At 42.1% G+C, this 18,442-nt stretch overlaps 1 protein-coding gene across 1 annotated transcript in view; it reads right to left on the bottom strand.

Annotated features, from left to right (window-relative positions):
• Positions 1–18,442, bottom strand: part of GUCY1A2 (guanylate cyclase 1 soluble subunit alpha 2) — a 180,040-nt gene that overhangs the window by 51,653 nt on the left and 109,945 nt on the right. Inside the window, exon 6 of the mRNA XM_044441813.1 lies at positions 6,559–6,702. Coding sequence (XP_044297748.1) covers positions 6,559–6,702 — 144 coding nt within the window. The remainder of the gene's footprint in view (positions 1–6,558; positions 6,703–18,442) is intronic.

Here is an 18,442-nt window from a genome sequence, read left to right as displayed (position 1 = left end):
GATTAGGTGGGTACAAAATCAGTCCAGTTAAGCCACACACAAAAACTCTGGAGCCATCGAACTTAGATGGTTACCTATAACATGTATTTACTTGAAATATTTCTGAATACCTGACTAGAACTAAGGAGGCAGAAGTCTAAATGATAATCTTTTGGGGTGCCCTTATTTTCAACCATTTTGTAAATGAAAGGAAAACAGTAAAATGTGTAAAGTGCTAAACCTTGCTTCATAGCCACCATGTTGGCCGTTCCTGGACCACCAGTGAGGAGATGGAGCTTTAGTATTTTCCCTCTCCTGGAGTACAGGGACCATGGAACAGGCATGTAAACTGCCTTGAAAGTCCATTTCCTGTGTAAAGGCAGGATGATACAAATATACCTTGGCTCAATTATGAGCACCAATTTATTTATAAGCAATATGTCAGATGACACATTTTCATTATCATATTAGAAGGTGTGCAGTTCTTGCCATCATTTATTTTTCTGAAAAGAAAGGTCTGAGCAAAAGTATAAGAAAATTTGATTGCAAAGATAAAACATCAGCAGAGGGAACAAATCAATATCAAGACTATCATCCCAACCAGCTGCTCTGAGTTTAATCCCAGCAGAGGAAGAAAGTCCTGGAGGACCTTCTGCTACCATTTACCTATTGAAGGATCCTGAGACTAGTAGTCCCAGTTCAGCCTCTAGCATGGGAAGATGCTGTGCTGGGGACTGGACCTGCCACAGCTACTCCAGCCTCCCCTTCTCCCAAGGACAATTTATTGGAGCCCCCTAGGGTAGGGGGAAGTGGAGGGTGGAAGCATATGGCTGTTCTCAGCGTTGAAGTGACAACAGCACTGTAGGGTCCCCCAGTTCACAGCCCTGAGTTCACCCGATCCATTTGACTAGGGAAACTTGCATTTGCAAGAGTGACTTGACTGAATCTCGACTCAAGAATCTTTATAACATTGAGGTTGGGGGGAGCAGGAATGATGCAACTCAACTTCCCACTACACCAGCAAACACCAGTTCTCTATAGCTCATAGCATAGCAATAGCTAAATTGGGGGTTCTGTGGTGTGTATTATGCAGCCAATCTGCCTGCCTGGGATTAGGGGATCTGAGTGTCTTCCTTTTTTAGCTCTTAAATGACCATTTTGCTTGAACTAAATTTTAGTAAGCCAAGGAGTAGAGAGTCCTGGGAATATGTGTCATGTATCGGTGCGGGCGTGTATACACCCTGCATGTGGACAATGCAGGTCTGTTACCCAACACCTCCCATTGCAAAGGTTCTCAGGTAGCAGGGACTGTAAAGAGCACTGCCAGTCAAAGTCAATGGCCATGATCAAGAAGGAACCCACAAGCTACTGGAGAGGATTGTTGCAGCATCTCCTCCTGCTGCTGCATTTGCTACAGAAGCAATGGTGGCAGCAAGGAGGAGGCAATCTTGCTTCAAAACAAGGGATACAAGGGGGCTCAGCAGCAGATCTGTACTTCCAGAAACCTCCTGCAACATGACTTTGCTCCAACAAGGTCCACACTCCCCGCGTGCCCTGCTTAAAGGCACATAATCCGTTTTCCTGTTGCAGCACAGCCGAATTTCAGCTACAGATTTGAAGTTGCATCTGAGAACTGCCTAACCCCTGAGCACATGGCGAGCCTGTCACTGATCCTGCGTTTGACCCACATTTTCATTAGTTTTGTTTGTTTATTTATTAAAATGTTTATATACCCTGCACATTAGCCAAATGGTTCTTGGAATGGTTTACAATAATACGCCTCAAATTCTCAGGGTATAAAGTAAAAAGGCAGGATGTGAATTTCTAGATGTTGCTTTTTTTTTTTTTTTAAGGAACTAATGTTCTGACTCATAAGACATCTTCATGTGTATTCCCCTGTTCATTTTGGTTTCCAGTCCTAGTACCATTCAGAATTGTAAATAGCATGAGTTTCCCCCACTTAAGAGCAGATCTGAAAGCAGGCTTGGAATTGTTTTAGATTCATATCTGTTTTTTCTCCTTTCAAAGGGGAAAGACTGCACACAACAAATTTACATAATTGCACAGTGCATTTTAGCAGCCTCATGTAAATGGATATTTGCTTTTCCTCGCTTCCATTCTTTGTCTTACTTCTCAAACCCATTAGTGCCATCTTTGGAAGCTACAAATATGCAAATAGTGATTGATAACTTATAAGGGAAAACTCTTCTTAGTGAACAACATATCTGGCAAATCTCAATAACAAGCAAAGCCCGTTTGCTTCCCAGAAAACTAGGAAGGCAGTTTACCAACTTTGAACCAACCTGGTGTAGCAGTTAAGCATTGTACTGGGACTTAGGAGACCTGGGTGCTGGTCCCCTCTTAGCCCCGATGCTCCCTGGGTGAACTCTGGGTCACTCTGAGCCTAACCTCTCTCACAGGTTTAGGGTAAAATGGAAGGAAGAAGGACTGTTTAATCTTCCTTGGATTCTTTGCAAAGAAAAAGGGAAGGGAATAATGCAATGATGAACAAAAACGAATGAAATAAGAATTGCTGAGTCTCTGTGCCTTGTTCGCTATGTCACCTGCAGCCATATTAGTTTGTTGCTTTGCCATGGTAAAACAACGCTCAAACTGCCTTACAGCAACCTCAGAAAAATTTACATATTTTTCCAAATAATTCTCTGCCATTTATAAGTCATAACAAAATTTAAAGTTATACAACAAGACTAATTAAAAAGCATCACATTAATAAACATGTACCAAGATTAAATGGGCCTGTGATAATTTCAACAAGATCAACAGAAAGAATACTAAAACACGTAAACAGCAGGAAGTCACCATGCAGACTGAGGAGCACGAGTGTTGCGATTCCATACCCCCGGAAGGTGCCCACTAAGTGTCTGTGTTTGTGGGGGCGGAGGGCGATATAGGTATACATCCCATCCATGTGGCTAAATTGTGGTTTGCAGCTCAACAGGATTAAAGAGACAGCTCCCCATTTTTTGTTTCACCAGAACATTAAATATTAGACAATACCTTAAGAATGATAGTAATGGTTGAGAATCTGGATGGTTTTAATCTGACAATGGTACATGCAATGGCCTTTTTGTCTTGGATGACGAAAACCCTGGAGAATTCCTGTTACACATAGGAAATTCAACCCTTTGCATGCCAATGCAGAAGTATGTCCCACTATGTCCAGTGTGTCTTAAACCCAGGAAAGTGTGTACAGGATTGCAGTCTAAATCTGTTGTTGGTGCTGTTGTTGTTTTGTGCCATCACGTCTTCTTCAGTTTCTGGCAACCTTATGAATGAAAGCCCTTCAAAATGTTCTGTCCATGACAGCCCTGCTTAGCTGTTCTAAATTAGCTGTTCTAATAAATAATAATAAATTCCAGGCATTGGCCTCATTTATGGAGTCAATCCATCTCATATTTGGTCTTCATTTCTTTTTCTACCTTAAACTTTCCCTAGCATGATTCTCCAGGGAATTTTGCCTTCTTACAACATTTCCAAAGTATGACTGCCTCAGTTTTGTTGTTTGTGTTCCCAGGGGAAGTTCTGGTTTTATTTGATCTAGGACACCCTTGTTTGTCTAAATCCACTGATTATAAAAGTCACCTTCTTTTATACTGAAAAGAAACATGGAAAAGCTAAGAAATAAGTGGCCACATTTAAGTGCTTTTACAAGGCTCCCGTTGAATTCCTTTTCACTCTTGGTACTAAAATTAATGGTGGGGGGTATACAAGTGCTTTAATTAACTGATTCGTTGCTTGAACAATGATCTTTTAAAGGGACACAGAAGCTGAAAAACGATCCTTCAAGGAAGATAATATTCTTTTTATAAGGCAAATCGAATGAAGACTTCCTGAAAGGAATACCATCCTCCTCCAAAATATTTGGTACAGAGGGACAAACCCCAGAGACCTTAATTCATTCTTTCAGTCAGTCCCAGCCAAATCCAGCCAAAATGTGATTATAGTAACTGAATTATTTCTATTCCAAGGCATATAAGTTCATTACTAGAGGTTAGAGACAGACTATTTAAATTTGCAGGTATTTTTTAAAGGTCCCTAATGACAACCAGGAAAGGAGGTCACCCATGTGAAAAGGAGTATTTTTTGCCTGCATGTTCACAGACAGGGCCAGATGCACATCCTCAACCCTGCTGTGATATCCAGCAGAAATCATGGAATTTCTAACTTCAAGCAGACAGGGATGTCTGTGCACCAAAATTGCTAAAGCTTGATCAGGATGCCTATATTCTCACTAACTTGGAATTCTACTATTTCAGCTTTTCAGCCAGTTGCTAGCACAAGAAGACAGAAAACAAATGTTGGGAACTTCAGCTGAGAGCTCAGCACTGATTGGGAGTTTTCAGCGAAGCTCCCCAGGGGTTCCACAGTGAGATGCTGGCAATGGCTGACAAGCTACTTAAAGACAGTTGTGTGCCGTTACAGATCTCCTCCTCTAATGCGAGCCACAAAGGAATGCTCTGTGATGCTTTCCCATTTCACAGATGACAGCTAAGATCAAGCAACCTGGCTGGTGTTCCCTAACTCATCCACACTCATCTTCTGCAACATGCAGGAATTCCAGAGCTGGCAAAGTCGGGTGACTTGCAGGCCAACCAATATAGAATTTACAAGCTGTAAGATAAGCAACTTCTCTCGCTGTGCTCCTGTCCTACTTTAATGCAACTTCAGGTACAAAATATAAAGGTAAGATACTAGCCTCCCTCTAAACCAAAGCTAGGGACCTTTGGAGAACGTTTGGAAATTTGAGAAGTATTCAGAGCCCCACCATAAAATGGCTGCCATGAGAGGGCATGTTTAATTGCAAAGATGAGTTAACATGCTGAGAGATATTCATACAAAATAAGCATGGCAGCAGCCAAAGTTTCCTTTTAAAACCATCCCATTTCTTTTCAAAACTACCCCACTTGCCAGAAAGGAAAGGAAATTATATTTTAAGTAAAAATTGGGAATAGTAGGCACCAAGGAAGTTGTCTGCAAGCATATTAGTGTTCATGGGTACTGCACTGAAGTACAGCTTCTGTAATCCCTTAGCACTGACCAAACTGGCTGAGGCTAATGGAATCTGTAGTCCAAATCCCTTAGAGGGCACCTTGCTGCCTATCCTTGCTCTAAAGCAACTCTCCCCAACCTGAACTGCAAGTCCTATCATCCCAACCAGCACAGCCAATGGTGTGATAAAGGACTTTCATAGATTTGTCATGTTCAACAGAAGAAATGGGTTAGTCTGAGAAGCTTGTGATACCTTGCATATGGACAACATCTTAGTCCTTTTTTTCTAGGTTAAGGAAAAGCAAATAAAAACTAGGTGCTACTTCACATGTGTAGTTCTCTCCCAGTCTGAATTCCAACACATACAGTGGTTGATTCTTAATTCTGCCTCTCATTTCCTGACCCAATAGAAGTTTGTGAAGAGTTACATCTCTGGAGATCTGCCCATGAATGCCAGGATCATGCAATTATGTCAATGTTATTGAATGAAGCATTAGTGAAATTAAAAAAGAGAGAGCTAGGAAACAATGTTACAGTGTACATTACAAGTTCATTAATGAATTTAAACTTTAATGATATGTAGTTTATTATATCTTATGGAACAGCTTGATGGCCAGCACCTGCTGTTAAATGAGGTGTTAATATTCTGCTTATTGAGAGGTGCACAAAATTGAAATGATTAGCAAGTGGGAATACTAAAGTACATTAGAAAAATAAGATTAGAATTTTATTTCTACTCCTAATTTTAGGCTGGGATTCTAATTGCCTGTCTCTCTTGCATGCATAGGGAAAACACACACATCACTCTAGAGAGACCCAAAATGGGTCAGTGGTTAGGGTGCTGGACTGGGAATCTTGGAGCTCTGGGTTCTAGTCCTCATTGAGCCATGTAGCTCACTGGTTGACTTGGATTGTTTTAATGTTAATTAATTGCTGCTACCATTTTACAATATTATAATTTTGTATTCTTATGATTTTCAATTTTATGGATCATGTATAATTATTTTGTATTGTTGGTTGATAATTTGCTTTAGGCTGTATCCCCTTCTCAATTATTTATTTTACTTGATATTGATAATTGGTTATTCCCTTCATTGGGTATTGTTGGTTTTACTGTTATGATTAGTTTCATTGTACTGGTTGATTTTATTGTATTGCATTGTGGCACTGATTTTATGTAAGCTACCCAGGCAGCCTATGGCTAATCAGATGGCATACAAATCAGATAGATAGATAAATAAATAATAGTAATAAATTAAGAATGTAAGAAGACTCCTGGAAGATTGGAGCCAAGGATACCCTCATTCAGTTTCCTCACAGTAGCTAACCGGGAGCTTTCCAGAAGTCCAAAGGCAAAACATAAAAGCAATAAGCCCTCCAGTGCTGTCAGCCTCCAGCAAGCAGCATTAAGCAGCATGGGGGTTTCATGGAGCTGCCACACCTAACAGCCTGTTACTCACCTCTGCTGTGGAAGGATGGTAACTCTAAGTTACAACTGTAGCAATTACATGGCACGGGCTACAGGCTCATATCATTCATTTGCTGGGAACAGAGAGTGAAGACAGTTACCTTAATAGGCCTTCCATCTGGTGTTAGCACCTCCTCGGACAGCTCCATCATCTTCAGGGCCATCAGGGCGATGGGCTTTGCGTGATTCAGGTTCTGCCTGTGGAGCCCTGCAGCAACGCAGTAAGCATCGCCTATTGTCTCCACCTGCAGCAATTAGAGAGATCAAATCCACAAGCATGATAATGAGCCAGGAATCGGCACCATTAAGTATCTGCAATCACCCAATGTTGCTTAAAAACATGCCAGCACAACATCAATAAGATAAGCTATTAGATGTGGGAGTATAATTATCCCCCAAGTTTGCAAATAGGCACTGTCAAATCCTGACTTCTCGCTGCACAGTTGTTCATCATTCCTGGGTAAAAAAAATCATTAAAGTCAAGGACAACTTATACTGTCGAGGGGCTGTAACAGCATTATATCAAAAGGAGCACATTTGGGCGAAGTGTGTGCCTACTGAAACATAAGCCAGGTGGAGAGCTTGTGCTGCTGTAGTTTGTCCTGCTGCAGAATAAAAACTTTCAATAAATACTAGTCCATGTTTTACACCAGACAGGCAACCTGGTGTAAAACATGAATGGGTATTTATCATTCTTGTAGCTTTCTACTACAACCCCCATCGCTTGAACATGCCTAGGGTTTCTGGGAATAGATTAAACAGCACTATACCGACCCCTGTTTTATAGAGTCTTGAAGCAATCAAGACTGTTATAAGAGAGGAACAAAAGCACCTGCTCTCAGCATCCCAATGAGTAGAGATGCCCAAATACACTCAGCGAGGCAACTGCCTCTCCCAGTTCTCTGGATTGTCCTTTCCTCCCCCATCTCGTGGGAGTAAATAAGTCAACAAAAATGATACTCCAGTAGACTTTAAGGTTTATTGTTGTTTGTCGCATTAGCAAAATGCTAAAGATGCAAAAGGCCAGGAAGCTGGGCAAATCAGGCTGAAGAAAGATTGGCAGGGTGGACCCAAGTGTCCTATTTTTGCTCATCAGGAATTCCAGACTAAAAGATAAGGGCTGGGGGCCAGCCAGACTGAATTTCGTTTGAGTGTTTCTTATTGTTTGGTATTCAGTCTCTTACACTTCAGACTAGCATTCTTAGAATTAAAGATGCTTGCTCAGGCTGAACCCTGCTTAAAGATCCAAAGACCTCTGACACAGGAAAAAAAATAATGAGTGGCATTCAGTGATGGATATTTCTCTCCTGCTTTTTAAAAGTAGAGATCCAAATTCAGAACAGCAACTTCAAACTGTGGAGACCTGAATACACACTTTGAAATTGTAATGGTTCTTTCTCATATCATCTTGCTTGTTCTTAGAATGCACAAGTAAAATTATAATTAGATCTGGCAGAAGAAGAACCTTTGTGAAGCAAATGGACCATGCATGTTCTACCCAATCTATCCCACATTTAACCCAAAACAAGTCCCACCAAGTTCAGGACAACTTAATTCAAGCCAAAAGTCTCAAAAGCCCATAAGCTGAGAATATAGTGAGGGGCTCCAAGAGAAGGAAGACCTTTCAAAACAAACTTTTTTTTAATTAGATACTGAAATGGTTGTTGTTGTTGTTGTTGTTGTTAAATGCTGCCAAGTTGTCTCTGACTCTACTAATGAAAGCTCTCCAGAATGTCTGATCCGTGACAGCCCTGCTCAGCTCTTGAGACACTCAAATACTTGACTGCATTTTTCCAAAGATGGTCCCACTGACACAGCAACTTGCTTAGCAAAGGAAACCAGAGGAGTGGCTAATTGTAAACTGTCAATTAATTCTGAAGTATCATTCTTTACTACCCTAATGATATGGTGACCAGACTGATTGAGAAGGGAATCTGTTTTAGACACTACAATGAAGGATATACCACTCGTGGGTTTTATGCTGGTCTATAATAAAAACAAAGATCAGAATTGCTAGTGTGATTTGCAGATATTCTCATTATTTGAAGTGAAGGAGATTCTTGCCTGGCATAGCAGTATTTCACCATGCTGCTGCCTGGACCCCCACCTCTTTCTTTGGCTTCAAAATACTGGCTGTAAATAAAATCAAAATGTAGACACAGGGGATCATACTTATGGCAGGTCTGATGCACACCTTTTCTGGCAAAAATCAGACAAGCCTAGCACACTGAAAAGAGCAGCTGGGGAGGGACTATGCTTCCATTATGGCCTGGTTTCTCACAGCAGACTCTCAGTTAAAGCTTAATAGACAATTTAGATTAAAACCGTTGCAGCTGAGCACTCATCAGTATTTTAATTTTTATTTCTACTGTGAACAAGCTCTCTGTTAAACTAAGCTTAAATTATAGCCATGTCAACGAATAGTAAAAAAAAAAAAAACTTTAATGCTTAATGTGAATGCGGAGGATTTCTTATTAGCATTACATTAGCATTGCCTTGCCTTTATAGCCTACCTTTCCTTTTCTTGCAAGGAACCCAAGGTAGCTTGCACAGTTGTCCTCTCCATGTTTATCTTAACAACAACCTTGTGAAGTAGGTTACTCTGAGAATCCATGACTGGTCCAAAGGCACCCAGTGAGTTCCATGGCTGAATGGAGACTAGAACCTGGGTCGCCTAGGTCCCCAGTCCAACACTCTAGCCACCACATTAGAATGGTGGTGTGGGGTACTTGTTACTTATTTATTTATAAAATTTGTATGCTGTCCAATTACTTGCATCTCTGGACGGCTTACTTCATAAATAAATTGACCATCCACACTGGCTGCAAAATAAAATACAACAATAAAATTCAATATTAAAACATACTAAAATATTGATTAAATAAAAAGGTATTGACCTGTTGCCGAAAAACATATAATGACGGTGCCAGACAGACCTCTCTGGGGAGCACATTCCATACTTGTAGGGCCTGAGGTGAAAAAACCCCACTGACAGTTTGGTTTCTTAGCGTCTTCTGGTTCAGAGTTAATAATCCAAAAGCACAAGCCAAAGAGGATGGCCATAAATCTCCAAACTTGGATATTGTGGACATCCATTGGAAGAAGGAAAGAGCCTGAAGACATCACCACCTTCCCATTCCTCCTAACTGCATTTTAGCTAGGTAGCTGTTTTCAGCCATCTTCCTATGGCGCTTCAGATGGGGGGACAAAGGAGGTTGGGGGCACTCCCAGGATGTATCTCCACCACACCCCACCCACTTGACTCTTGTTGGAGTTACTCTCATGACCCGTGGTTCTTTCCATGCCAGCTGAGCTCATGTGTGGTGAAAGAAGAGAGTTCTGAGCACAGATCCCAGACCAAGTTTGGAGCTGTTTATCCAGCCTTGGGACTCTAAGCCATCCTATGCCCCTCAAGATGTTGCCTAGGGGCCAAAGGAGAACACAACAGAAATCTGATCCTGGTTCAGGTGAGGTGTGGATTTGATTTAGAGTTCACAACTGAACAAATACCCAAATTTAAAGAGACACATCTGAAATGTCAATTCTGAAATGAATATCACAGTGCAATGCTGCTACTCTTTCTAGAAATAGCTTAAATTACAATTATTAGTACTAAATTATGTATTATTAACAATGTGCATGTCATTTTACAGAAGAACATTATTTTTAAAGATATGTTGGTTCCTAAAAAAACCCCCTAAACCTTAGAGTACATAATAGGACACTAGTATAATTAGGTTCACTCAGAAAGTGCCTATCTTGTGACATTTAGCTGTGTCTAATGATGTTATTAGTAACTTGGCCAAGTTTCCATCTGAGAAACAATGCAGAAGAGTAATCAGTGAGGCTTTTTTCCTAGTATACCCAGAAGGATCAGATCAAAGGTTATCTAGTCCAGCATTATGTCCCCATGTGGATTCCCACCTACAAGCAGGACATGAACAGAATACTGTTCTTCCACTCACACTGCCAGCAAGTGGAACTCAGAGGAATAATGTATCTCATACTGGACATAATATCTAGCCATCAAGACCAGTCATGGATAGCTGTTCCCTCCATAATTTCTTCTAATTCCCTTTTAAAGCCATCTCAGTTGGTAGACATCATGTGGTAAGAAATCCCAAGATACTCTGCATGGCATAGTCAATGTCTTGATCTATAAATTACTTTATTCACCAAGCCAGATTTTTCCAAAGTTTTAACAACTTCACACTTCTTGTCTTGTTTATAATTAGCAGCAACCTCACTCCATCCACCACCGTTATCACCCTCACTGTAGGTGACATGTATCATCTGGAGCTGCTTTCACGTATTGAAAGTTACATTTTTACCTGCAAGGCCGAGGCAGGCAAACACTGGCCATACATCTAAGTGTATGTCAGCAGTGCACCTGGAAGTATTGGGAAGTACTTCTGGCAAGCTGCCCTGCTTTTCCCCTCCAAAGAAATTTATCTCTTGGGACTGATAAGGCAATCCCCTCCCTTATGGATGTAATAAGCCATGAAGGTCCACAGTGAAGCATTCAGGTAATTGACTAAATCAGGCCAAGCAGTTCATCTGCATTTTTTGGGCCTCAACAATGGAGAGTCATCAAATAGAGCTAGAGCAGGAATGCACATCATCAGGGGTGAAAATGGCCTAATTTTTGAAATGTCTGCAAAGTTACTGCAGGTTCCACCATCTCTTTGCAGCAGGCCACCAATAACGCCAAAAGTCCCTCTGCTGGATGGCCCTGAGAATGTGCAATAGCAGTCGTGAAGGGCCCCACTGCAACAGAGTACACGCAATCGTTCGCCTGTGCTACACGCTCCCAGAGTGGGAAGGCTGTTCATCTCCCACTCGCCTCTTTTTCTCTTTGCACACCTGCCATTGGTTGCTAGAGTTCTTTAGGGCAAAATAAAACAGTGGCATGCAATCTTTACAAAAATGCTAAAGAAAGGAAGAAATGAGAGACTTTCACCATTACAGTTGCTTGAGCCAGAAATGCAACCCGTGGACTAGAGATATTATTATTCACATGTACAAATGTTGATTTTTCCACCCCTACCCTGCTTGTTTCTGTGTGGTTTGCAGCGGCTGTGCACATCTCTGTTCATGTGTAAGGCTGTGGAACCATCTCTCCCACTCGGTGGCTGAAAGGCCAGCCTTAACATTACGTGGCTCCCAAGACAACAAGCATCCTATAGCACCGAGCAACATTTCCTCAATCACCACATAATCACTCTTATAAGAGCCTTTGGTGAGTGTCTTTACAGGGGTGGGCTGAGAATCATCTGCATGAATTAGACGGGGCTTCATACTGTCACATAGATCTTGACAAGTTCCATATTTTTTAAATTCCCCTTCCCTAAACATTGACTAGAACAGTGTGGGGCGGGGGGAATTCTTCCTTACTAACTCTGAGCTGATTCTGTGAGCCTTAGAGTTTCTGTTATATAAGAGTGCAGTCCTATGGCCCCCAAAGAGTACTTGGGCTTTCGTGTGACGCAGCAGGTTTCCTCCTCCGTCCTCTTGTGACAGAAGTCAGAGACAGAGAAAATGGGCAGGTTGGGGAGTGAGAAGAGGAGAGACCTGAATCCACTTCTCTGCCCACCAAAGCTAAGCCAGCTGGATGGGCTCAGAGGCTCATCTCGATTTTGTTTGCCATTTCAGCCTCCTCCCAGCTTGACTGCTTCTCAAAGCACACAGCTCTCTGCAGAAGGAGAACAAATCCATAGATTCATGCACTCCAAATCCACTCGGTGCTTTTCTGCTTATTTATGTATTCACACATCCAAGCCATACACTGTGCTGGATCCACTGAAATCAGTGAGGCTAAATTTAGTCATGGCTAACATAAGTTCCATTAATTTCTGTATGCATCTGTTCTAAGTATAAGTAGGTCTAGATCCATCCACATTCATGCATGCACACACGCGCGCGCGCACACACACACACACACACACACACACACACACTTGAAGTCTGCCTTCTGTAAGCTCAGATTTCTAGCTACAGTGGCAAGAGTTCTTTTGTCCCCCAAATGCAATATTCAAGAAATAGTACAACTCCCACATTTCAATATTTCCTCCATTTAATGCTCAAACAAATGCCCAATTTTAGAATATTTTTGGGGGGTAAGCATAAAATTCATCATCCCCTGCAGCTTTTCCTGGTGGCCACCAAATGGCAGTCAGGGGTTTCCTTTCCCCAATGCCCTGGGAGCAATCCTAAACGATGCCACATCACCAGGTCAGCAACCTTGTGCCCTCTGCATGTTTTTATTATTATTGAGAAGAAACCTAGGAAACATATCCTCTAGGCATCACACAATTCTGTAGGCAGCCTAGAATTCTCTGCACAACTGTATGGTTTGCACAGTTCTGCAATTCTGATCCACCCGCAAGCAAATACCCTGTCCCTTGTTGTCATCAGAATCCTCTGCTGCACAGTGGAAGGCCTAAGGACCGGGAAATTTGGCAGGCTAGCAAGCCATGCCCTATTGGAAGAGTATCCAAGAGGTCCCACTCCCTGCCAACCTTCATGGAGGAAATTAATGCCAGAGCAGGCCCCATCCCTCTCAAGGATCTGACAGCTTGTTTTTCTTACTGTATCCTTTGTTTCTCTAGCATTCCAGTAATTGTGGTGCTACTATAGTCCGTCTTATCTTTCAATTCCAGCAGGAGAAACATGGTAAAAGTTCTCCTTGCAGGAATTAATGATGGGTGGGATGGTGGCAACAGTCTTGCTCCTCTGATCTATCGAGGAGATAGCTCAGAAATAACACTGACTAGGCAGCAACGTTTAGTCGGTGGCAGTATGAGAACATTTGTGGCTGCAAATGAAATGAAGCAAGAAAACTGAAAGAATGAATCTCTGCAGAAAAAGTTCTATGCCTTGTGATCTTGTATCTTAAGATAACCTTGCTTCCTGGTGGCTTTATAGACAGGACCATTGTTTGATGCTGCAACACCACTGTTCCACTGCCAATCAAACAGTAAGATGCACTCTGCCACGATGTCAGAGTTTTCTTTTCCCTCCATGGGAGACTGCCAATAGAATTGCCCTCTCCGTTCCCTGTACATCCTTCCTTTCTTCATGTCTTTTTTCATTTAAAAGTATTTGCTCAGCAATCAATCACCCCTTGGAAATTAAATTTTTAGCCCTCGGGAACTTGCTATCTACCTTTCCACGGATAAAATAAACTGGCATATTTCTGCATGTGAGTGAAGCATGTTTCTGGTTTAATCTGGGAGTGGGAAGGGACCACCCTGGGAAATGCCAGGGGGATGGAAAGAGGGAAGTAGGATGCAAAGGTAACAAAGAACAGAGAGGAATCAATAGCGTTGTTTGTGCTGATACTTGGGCTGCATTCACAATAAGACAAGCAATCCTGCATGGTTCCTAGAGTTTTTTACCCTGGTCTACCTAACAGATGATCCAGTGGTTTCTGTGTTATCCTGGTTTCTATCCTCCTATTGTGGGCATGTAACTCATCAGCCTCTGCACCTGAAAGTCAATCCCAAGAGGTATTGTTCTCTGTCTATATCATACTCCTCTTCCTGGTTGGTCCAGCAATAGAGGCTGGATAGCTGGAACAGCTCCTTCAGTTGCCACTCCTTCCATATGGATCAATTCCATAAATGAAGTCACAGCACTGAGTTTACAATAACTGAGCAGGATGATCAAAGACCTGCACAGAACTGCATCCTAAAGTTACAATATAATAATTGTGGTCTTTCTTCATGTTTTTGGTCTCACCGACCACTAGAAAGTCCCTTTTCCTAGTTTCTCCATGGTTGAATTGAGTCCTTTAGGCTGAAAGAGGTTCCCCATCCATATGCCTGGCTCTGCCTGCTACATTACTGGAGCAATACAAACTTATTTTTTCTCATTTATCCAAACCATCTCCCCTCATTTCATCCTCAGTGGGACTGTAAAACAAAGTGCCTCTGCATTGTAGGCAGGCGTTTCCCTCATCATTATCTCAGTAATTTATTTGTATTTACAAGTCACCCTCTTTTGCAAGATATGGCTCGATTACAGTATTTTAATCAATTAGTACAAAACCCAAAATATAAATTTGCCACTAAAAATGCTGGTTGCTACGGGCCAAAGCAGACAATGCACTAGGAAAGCATGAACAGATTCCCAGCTCCCCCTTACCGAGCAGCCTCATGCAGCTGCTGGTCTCAGTGGAGAAAGCTGGGAGCAAGAAGAGCTCCTCCCAGCTTGATCATCCACTTATCCAGTCAGAGGTTCAATAGAAATTCAGCAGGACTTCCTCCTAGGTCAAGAGGCACAGGGGTGCAGCCAGATCCTTTCCCCTTCCTGTCATTTGTGGACTTTGTTGTCTGGTCCAGGTGTTTTTCTCCCCAGGCAGGATAATTCTGAGTAAAATACGTAGGGTGGAAGGACAAAGGTGGAAGGAAAAGGGTTAAGCAGCCTGTGCCCCACCCCCGTCTTTTCCCAGCTAAAGGGCACAATGCTGTTATGATGATCATTTGGCCTCCACCTGCCAAACTCTGACATTCATGCTGACCCTGAGCAGGGCAGGAAGTGATCTCCATCTCCTGGCCTTGCACCCTGAACTTTCCCTAGTCAGGGGAAGGGAGGAGGCTGAATAGGTCCCAGGACAGCCCATATCCTGGCCTGTTCAGTCTTCTTTCCTCCCTGCTTCTTTTCAGTCCATCTCTGAGGTTGTGTTTCCAACCTTGGGAATAGAGTTGGCATGGCTCTAACCTTATCAGGGAGGAACAGGGATGGCAAATTCCCCCTCCAAGGTCTGAACACTGTCTCTGACCTCAGCTCTTAGACTCGAAAATCCCGTATGGCCTCACAGACTCCGCCTTGTGGGCCATGGGAACACTCCCAGAGATGCTCTTCATTAAAAGGGAAGGGGAAAATGCTAAGAGGAGGCTGTTCGTGTGTCCCTTGCATGTCTTCTAGTTTGGCACTAAAGGATGTAATCTTACACATACTTAATTGGTAGGAAGTCCCACTAAAATACATGGGACTTGCCTTCAAGTGTATATGCTTAAGGCTTAAGTTTAAGTACTACTCTGAGTGATTGCTTTCATTTAAAATAGATGATAGTTGTAACATGCATTTTAACATGTACCACTTTTATCTTCTCTCTCAAAAATGCTTTATGAATTAAATATAGGAACAAAGTTTAAAAGGGAAGATAGGAATGATTGGTGCAGAAGCAAGGGAGAAAAGAAAGATTTTTCAAGATGATCTCAGAACAGATTGAGAGTTGATTAGATATAAGAAAGCTATTCTGGGGAGTGGAGAAGGAGACATTTCCGAATGAGAACCTATCTAAGATTACCAAAAAGAGATTAGATATGAAGACAGTCAAGTTATGGCTCTATCAACTCTTGGAATTAAATTTAAAATAAAGATCCGCATTCAAAAGTGGAAAATATCCAGTTCAATTCTGCCTCGGGACTGAATAGCTTGACAACTTCTTGATTTCGAAAAGGAACAAGTGCCTGGTCCTTGGCTGATTTAATGAAGGGGTGGGCAACCTGCTGCCAGGAGTCACAGAAATTTCATGGCCTAAATTCATCTGCAATAAGCTTCTCCCTCTGGCAAAAATAATTAGTCTCTCCCTCCGCAGCTCATTTTATGTGCATGAAGGTGCTGATATCATGGGCCTGGGTCGGGATGCATGTGTACAGAGTGAGTCAGTCTCTTGCACACTGCAGACGGTTCAGTGGGAGTCATCACCAGATTCTGAAGAGGAGGAGGAGCACAAGGGGAGCTGAAACCTATGAAGTGCCTTCAAGGTTGCCTAGCGAAGTTTCTCAGGCCAAGTGTGAGAATCAGCCTGTTTTGGAAGGAGATGGAAAGTTTTCGGGAGGGGAGGTGGAGGAGGTGTGAACCCAGTCCTTGGCCTGGTAAGAAGGTGCTGGGAGAAATGAGTTGTTCCATTGGAAGGTCTTCACTGTTGCTCCCGTCTTGCCCCCAAGCACCTAGAGCCACCCTGAAGGTGCAGCCAGACGCTTTACTGAGGGAAAGTTCCAGTTTGGATTCCACTGGATGAGCAAAGGCTCCTCAGCTTTCCTAGAAGTCTATTTAGAGCTTAAACTGATTTGTCACTTGCGGACTTTCAGTAAAAGAGCTGCATTTTTAAAGGATTGTTTTTAGTTTTGGAACCCAAAGGAAGGGACCAGGTCATGACAGCTTAGTGTGAAAGGAAAGGTTAGTCCTGCCTCTTGGACTAACAGGCCACAGCACTCCAGGAAGGACTCCCAGGAATCATTGGTATGTGCTCCAGACCAAAACATCACCCTTTCCATCAACCTCAGCCTTTAAGAAAGGTTCTTCTAACATCTCTGAGCCACATAGGAGCTCAAAACTACAGAAAAGAGCATGGCACCTTCATGTTTGTTGGTGTCCCATCAGAAATTAAGCTTCTGGGGGAACAGCCTTCAGTTGTTCCTTTGCTGGAACAGCTCTTTCCATGAAAAGCTAACCCAGCCTGTCAGCTCATACACAGCATTGACCAAGGTGCATTCAGTCCACTGAGTTCTTGCATTCCCAGCATGACTGCTGACCAAATGAATGCAACCCTTGCCTGATCAGTTGCATCTCTCTTCTCCCAGAGCCTACTGGAGCATCAAATGGATTGGCCTGGTTTGGAAAGGTATGGAAAGAGAAAAGTGAACTATGGAAAACAAGCAATCACTCCTGAGTGAAAATGGCCTTTGGATGTGGGAAGTTTCTCCATCCTCATTTAAGGCAACACTGCAGTTTAAGAACACTAACATCCAAAATGATGTTGCTTAAAACATGTCTATGTATTAGATGTCTTTGTAGGAGGGTTTTCCCCCATTTTTGCTTGCTGTTCTTATTTTGTTGCCCCTTGACTGTTATCTAACATAGGTTTTATTGGCTCTTTTAGAGTGATATGTTTTTATTGCTTTTTTATATGGTTTCATTGGGTCTTGGACACTTGTGGTGGAATCCTGCAAACATGCACATACATAATCTAAGCAAATTGTTAAGCAATTGGGTAAACCATTTTCACACTTTTTCTACATGCTGTGGCAATCTGGTGATTAAAAAAAAATCCTTGTGGGAGTATCTCAGCCAGGCAAATCTGTCACAGTCAACTGAACAGGGGTGGGAAATGTGTGGATCTCCAAAACTTTTGGCCTAGAACTCCCCTGATTATTGGCGATGAGGAGTCTGTAGGCCAAAACATCTAGAGGGTCACAAACTGTTAAACTCACAGAAATGCAAGTGTTACATACCTCTACTCATATCCTCCTTTAGAGCTTTTCACACTCAATTACATTTCATATTCTCAAGCTCAGCCAGTTCTAATTATATTCTCTGCCACACTTAGTTATACTTCTAATAATACTTAGGCCTAGGAAAAGATATTAATACTCATGTTCAAACGGACTAATAAAATCCTGCATATATTTTTTTCTGTGGGTTTAAATGGAATTGAGATCAGTATTTGACTGCAGATTAATCTCTAGACAGCTAATCAGACAGCCAGATTTCATTCACATGTAACCACAACCCAGAGGAGGGATTGTGCATATGTGTTTGTAGAATTGCACGTTGTTGAATATGGTTGTGGTTATGTGTAAATCCTGAACCACCAACAACCTTGAGTTCACAGATCCACAGCAAATCATGGTTTTCTTCTTGAGTTGTTCATGGTTTACAAAAGCCCATAGTTCAACCATAGTGCAGGGTTTGCATGTAACAACAATTTACAATCCAACAATAACGTGCAACCAGTTCAAACTCTGGGTTTGGTCCAAGATACAGGCAGAATTCCACTGGCTTCTTAGAGATACATCACATATTCTGCTTTTCAGATATCTGCCTCACATGTTTTAAATGTACACTTAAAAGGTAATACATGAATATAACACATATAGTTCTCAAATACTCATCAAGCAGGTGAGATTAGCTGCAGCTCACTGACATGAGTGCATGCAGCTAGAAACACTCATTACTTTAGCACTGCTTTTGATG

This window comes from Varanus komodoensis, unplaced genomic scaffold (assembly GCF_004798865.1).
Source record: "Varanus komodoensis strain SLA01 unplaced genomic scaffold, ASM479886v1 scaffold4, whole genome shotgun sequence".
NCBI lineage: Eukaryota > Metazoa > Chordata > Lepidosauria > Squamata > Varanidae > Varanus > Varanus komodoensis.
The sequence above is the reverse complement of the archived record's forward strand: the minus strand, read 5'-3'. Positions and strand labels throughout refer to the sequence as shown.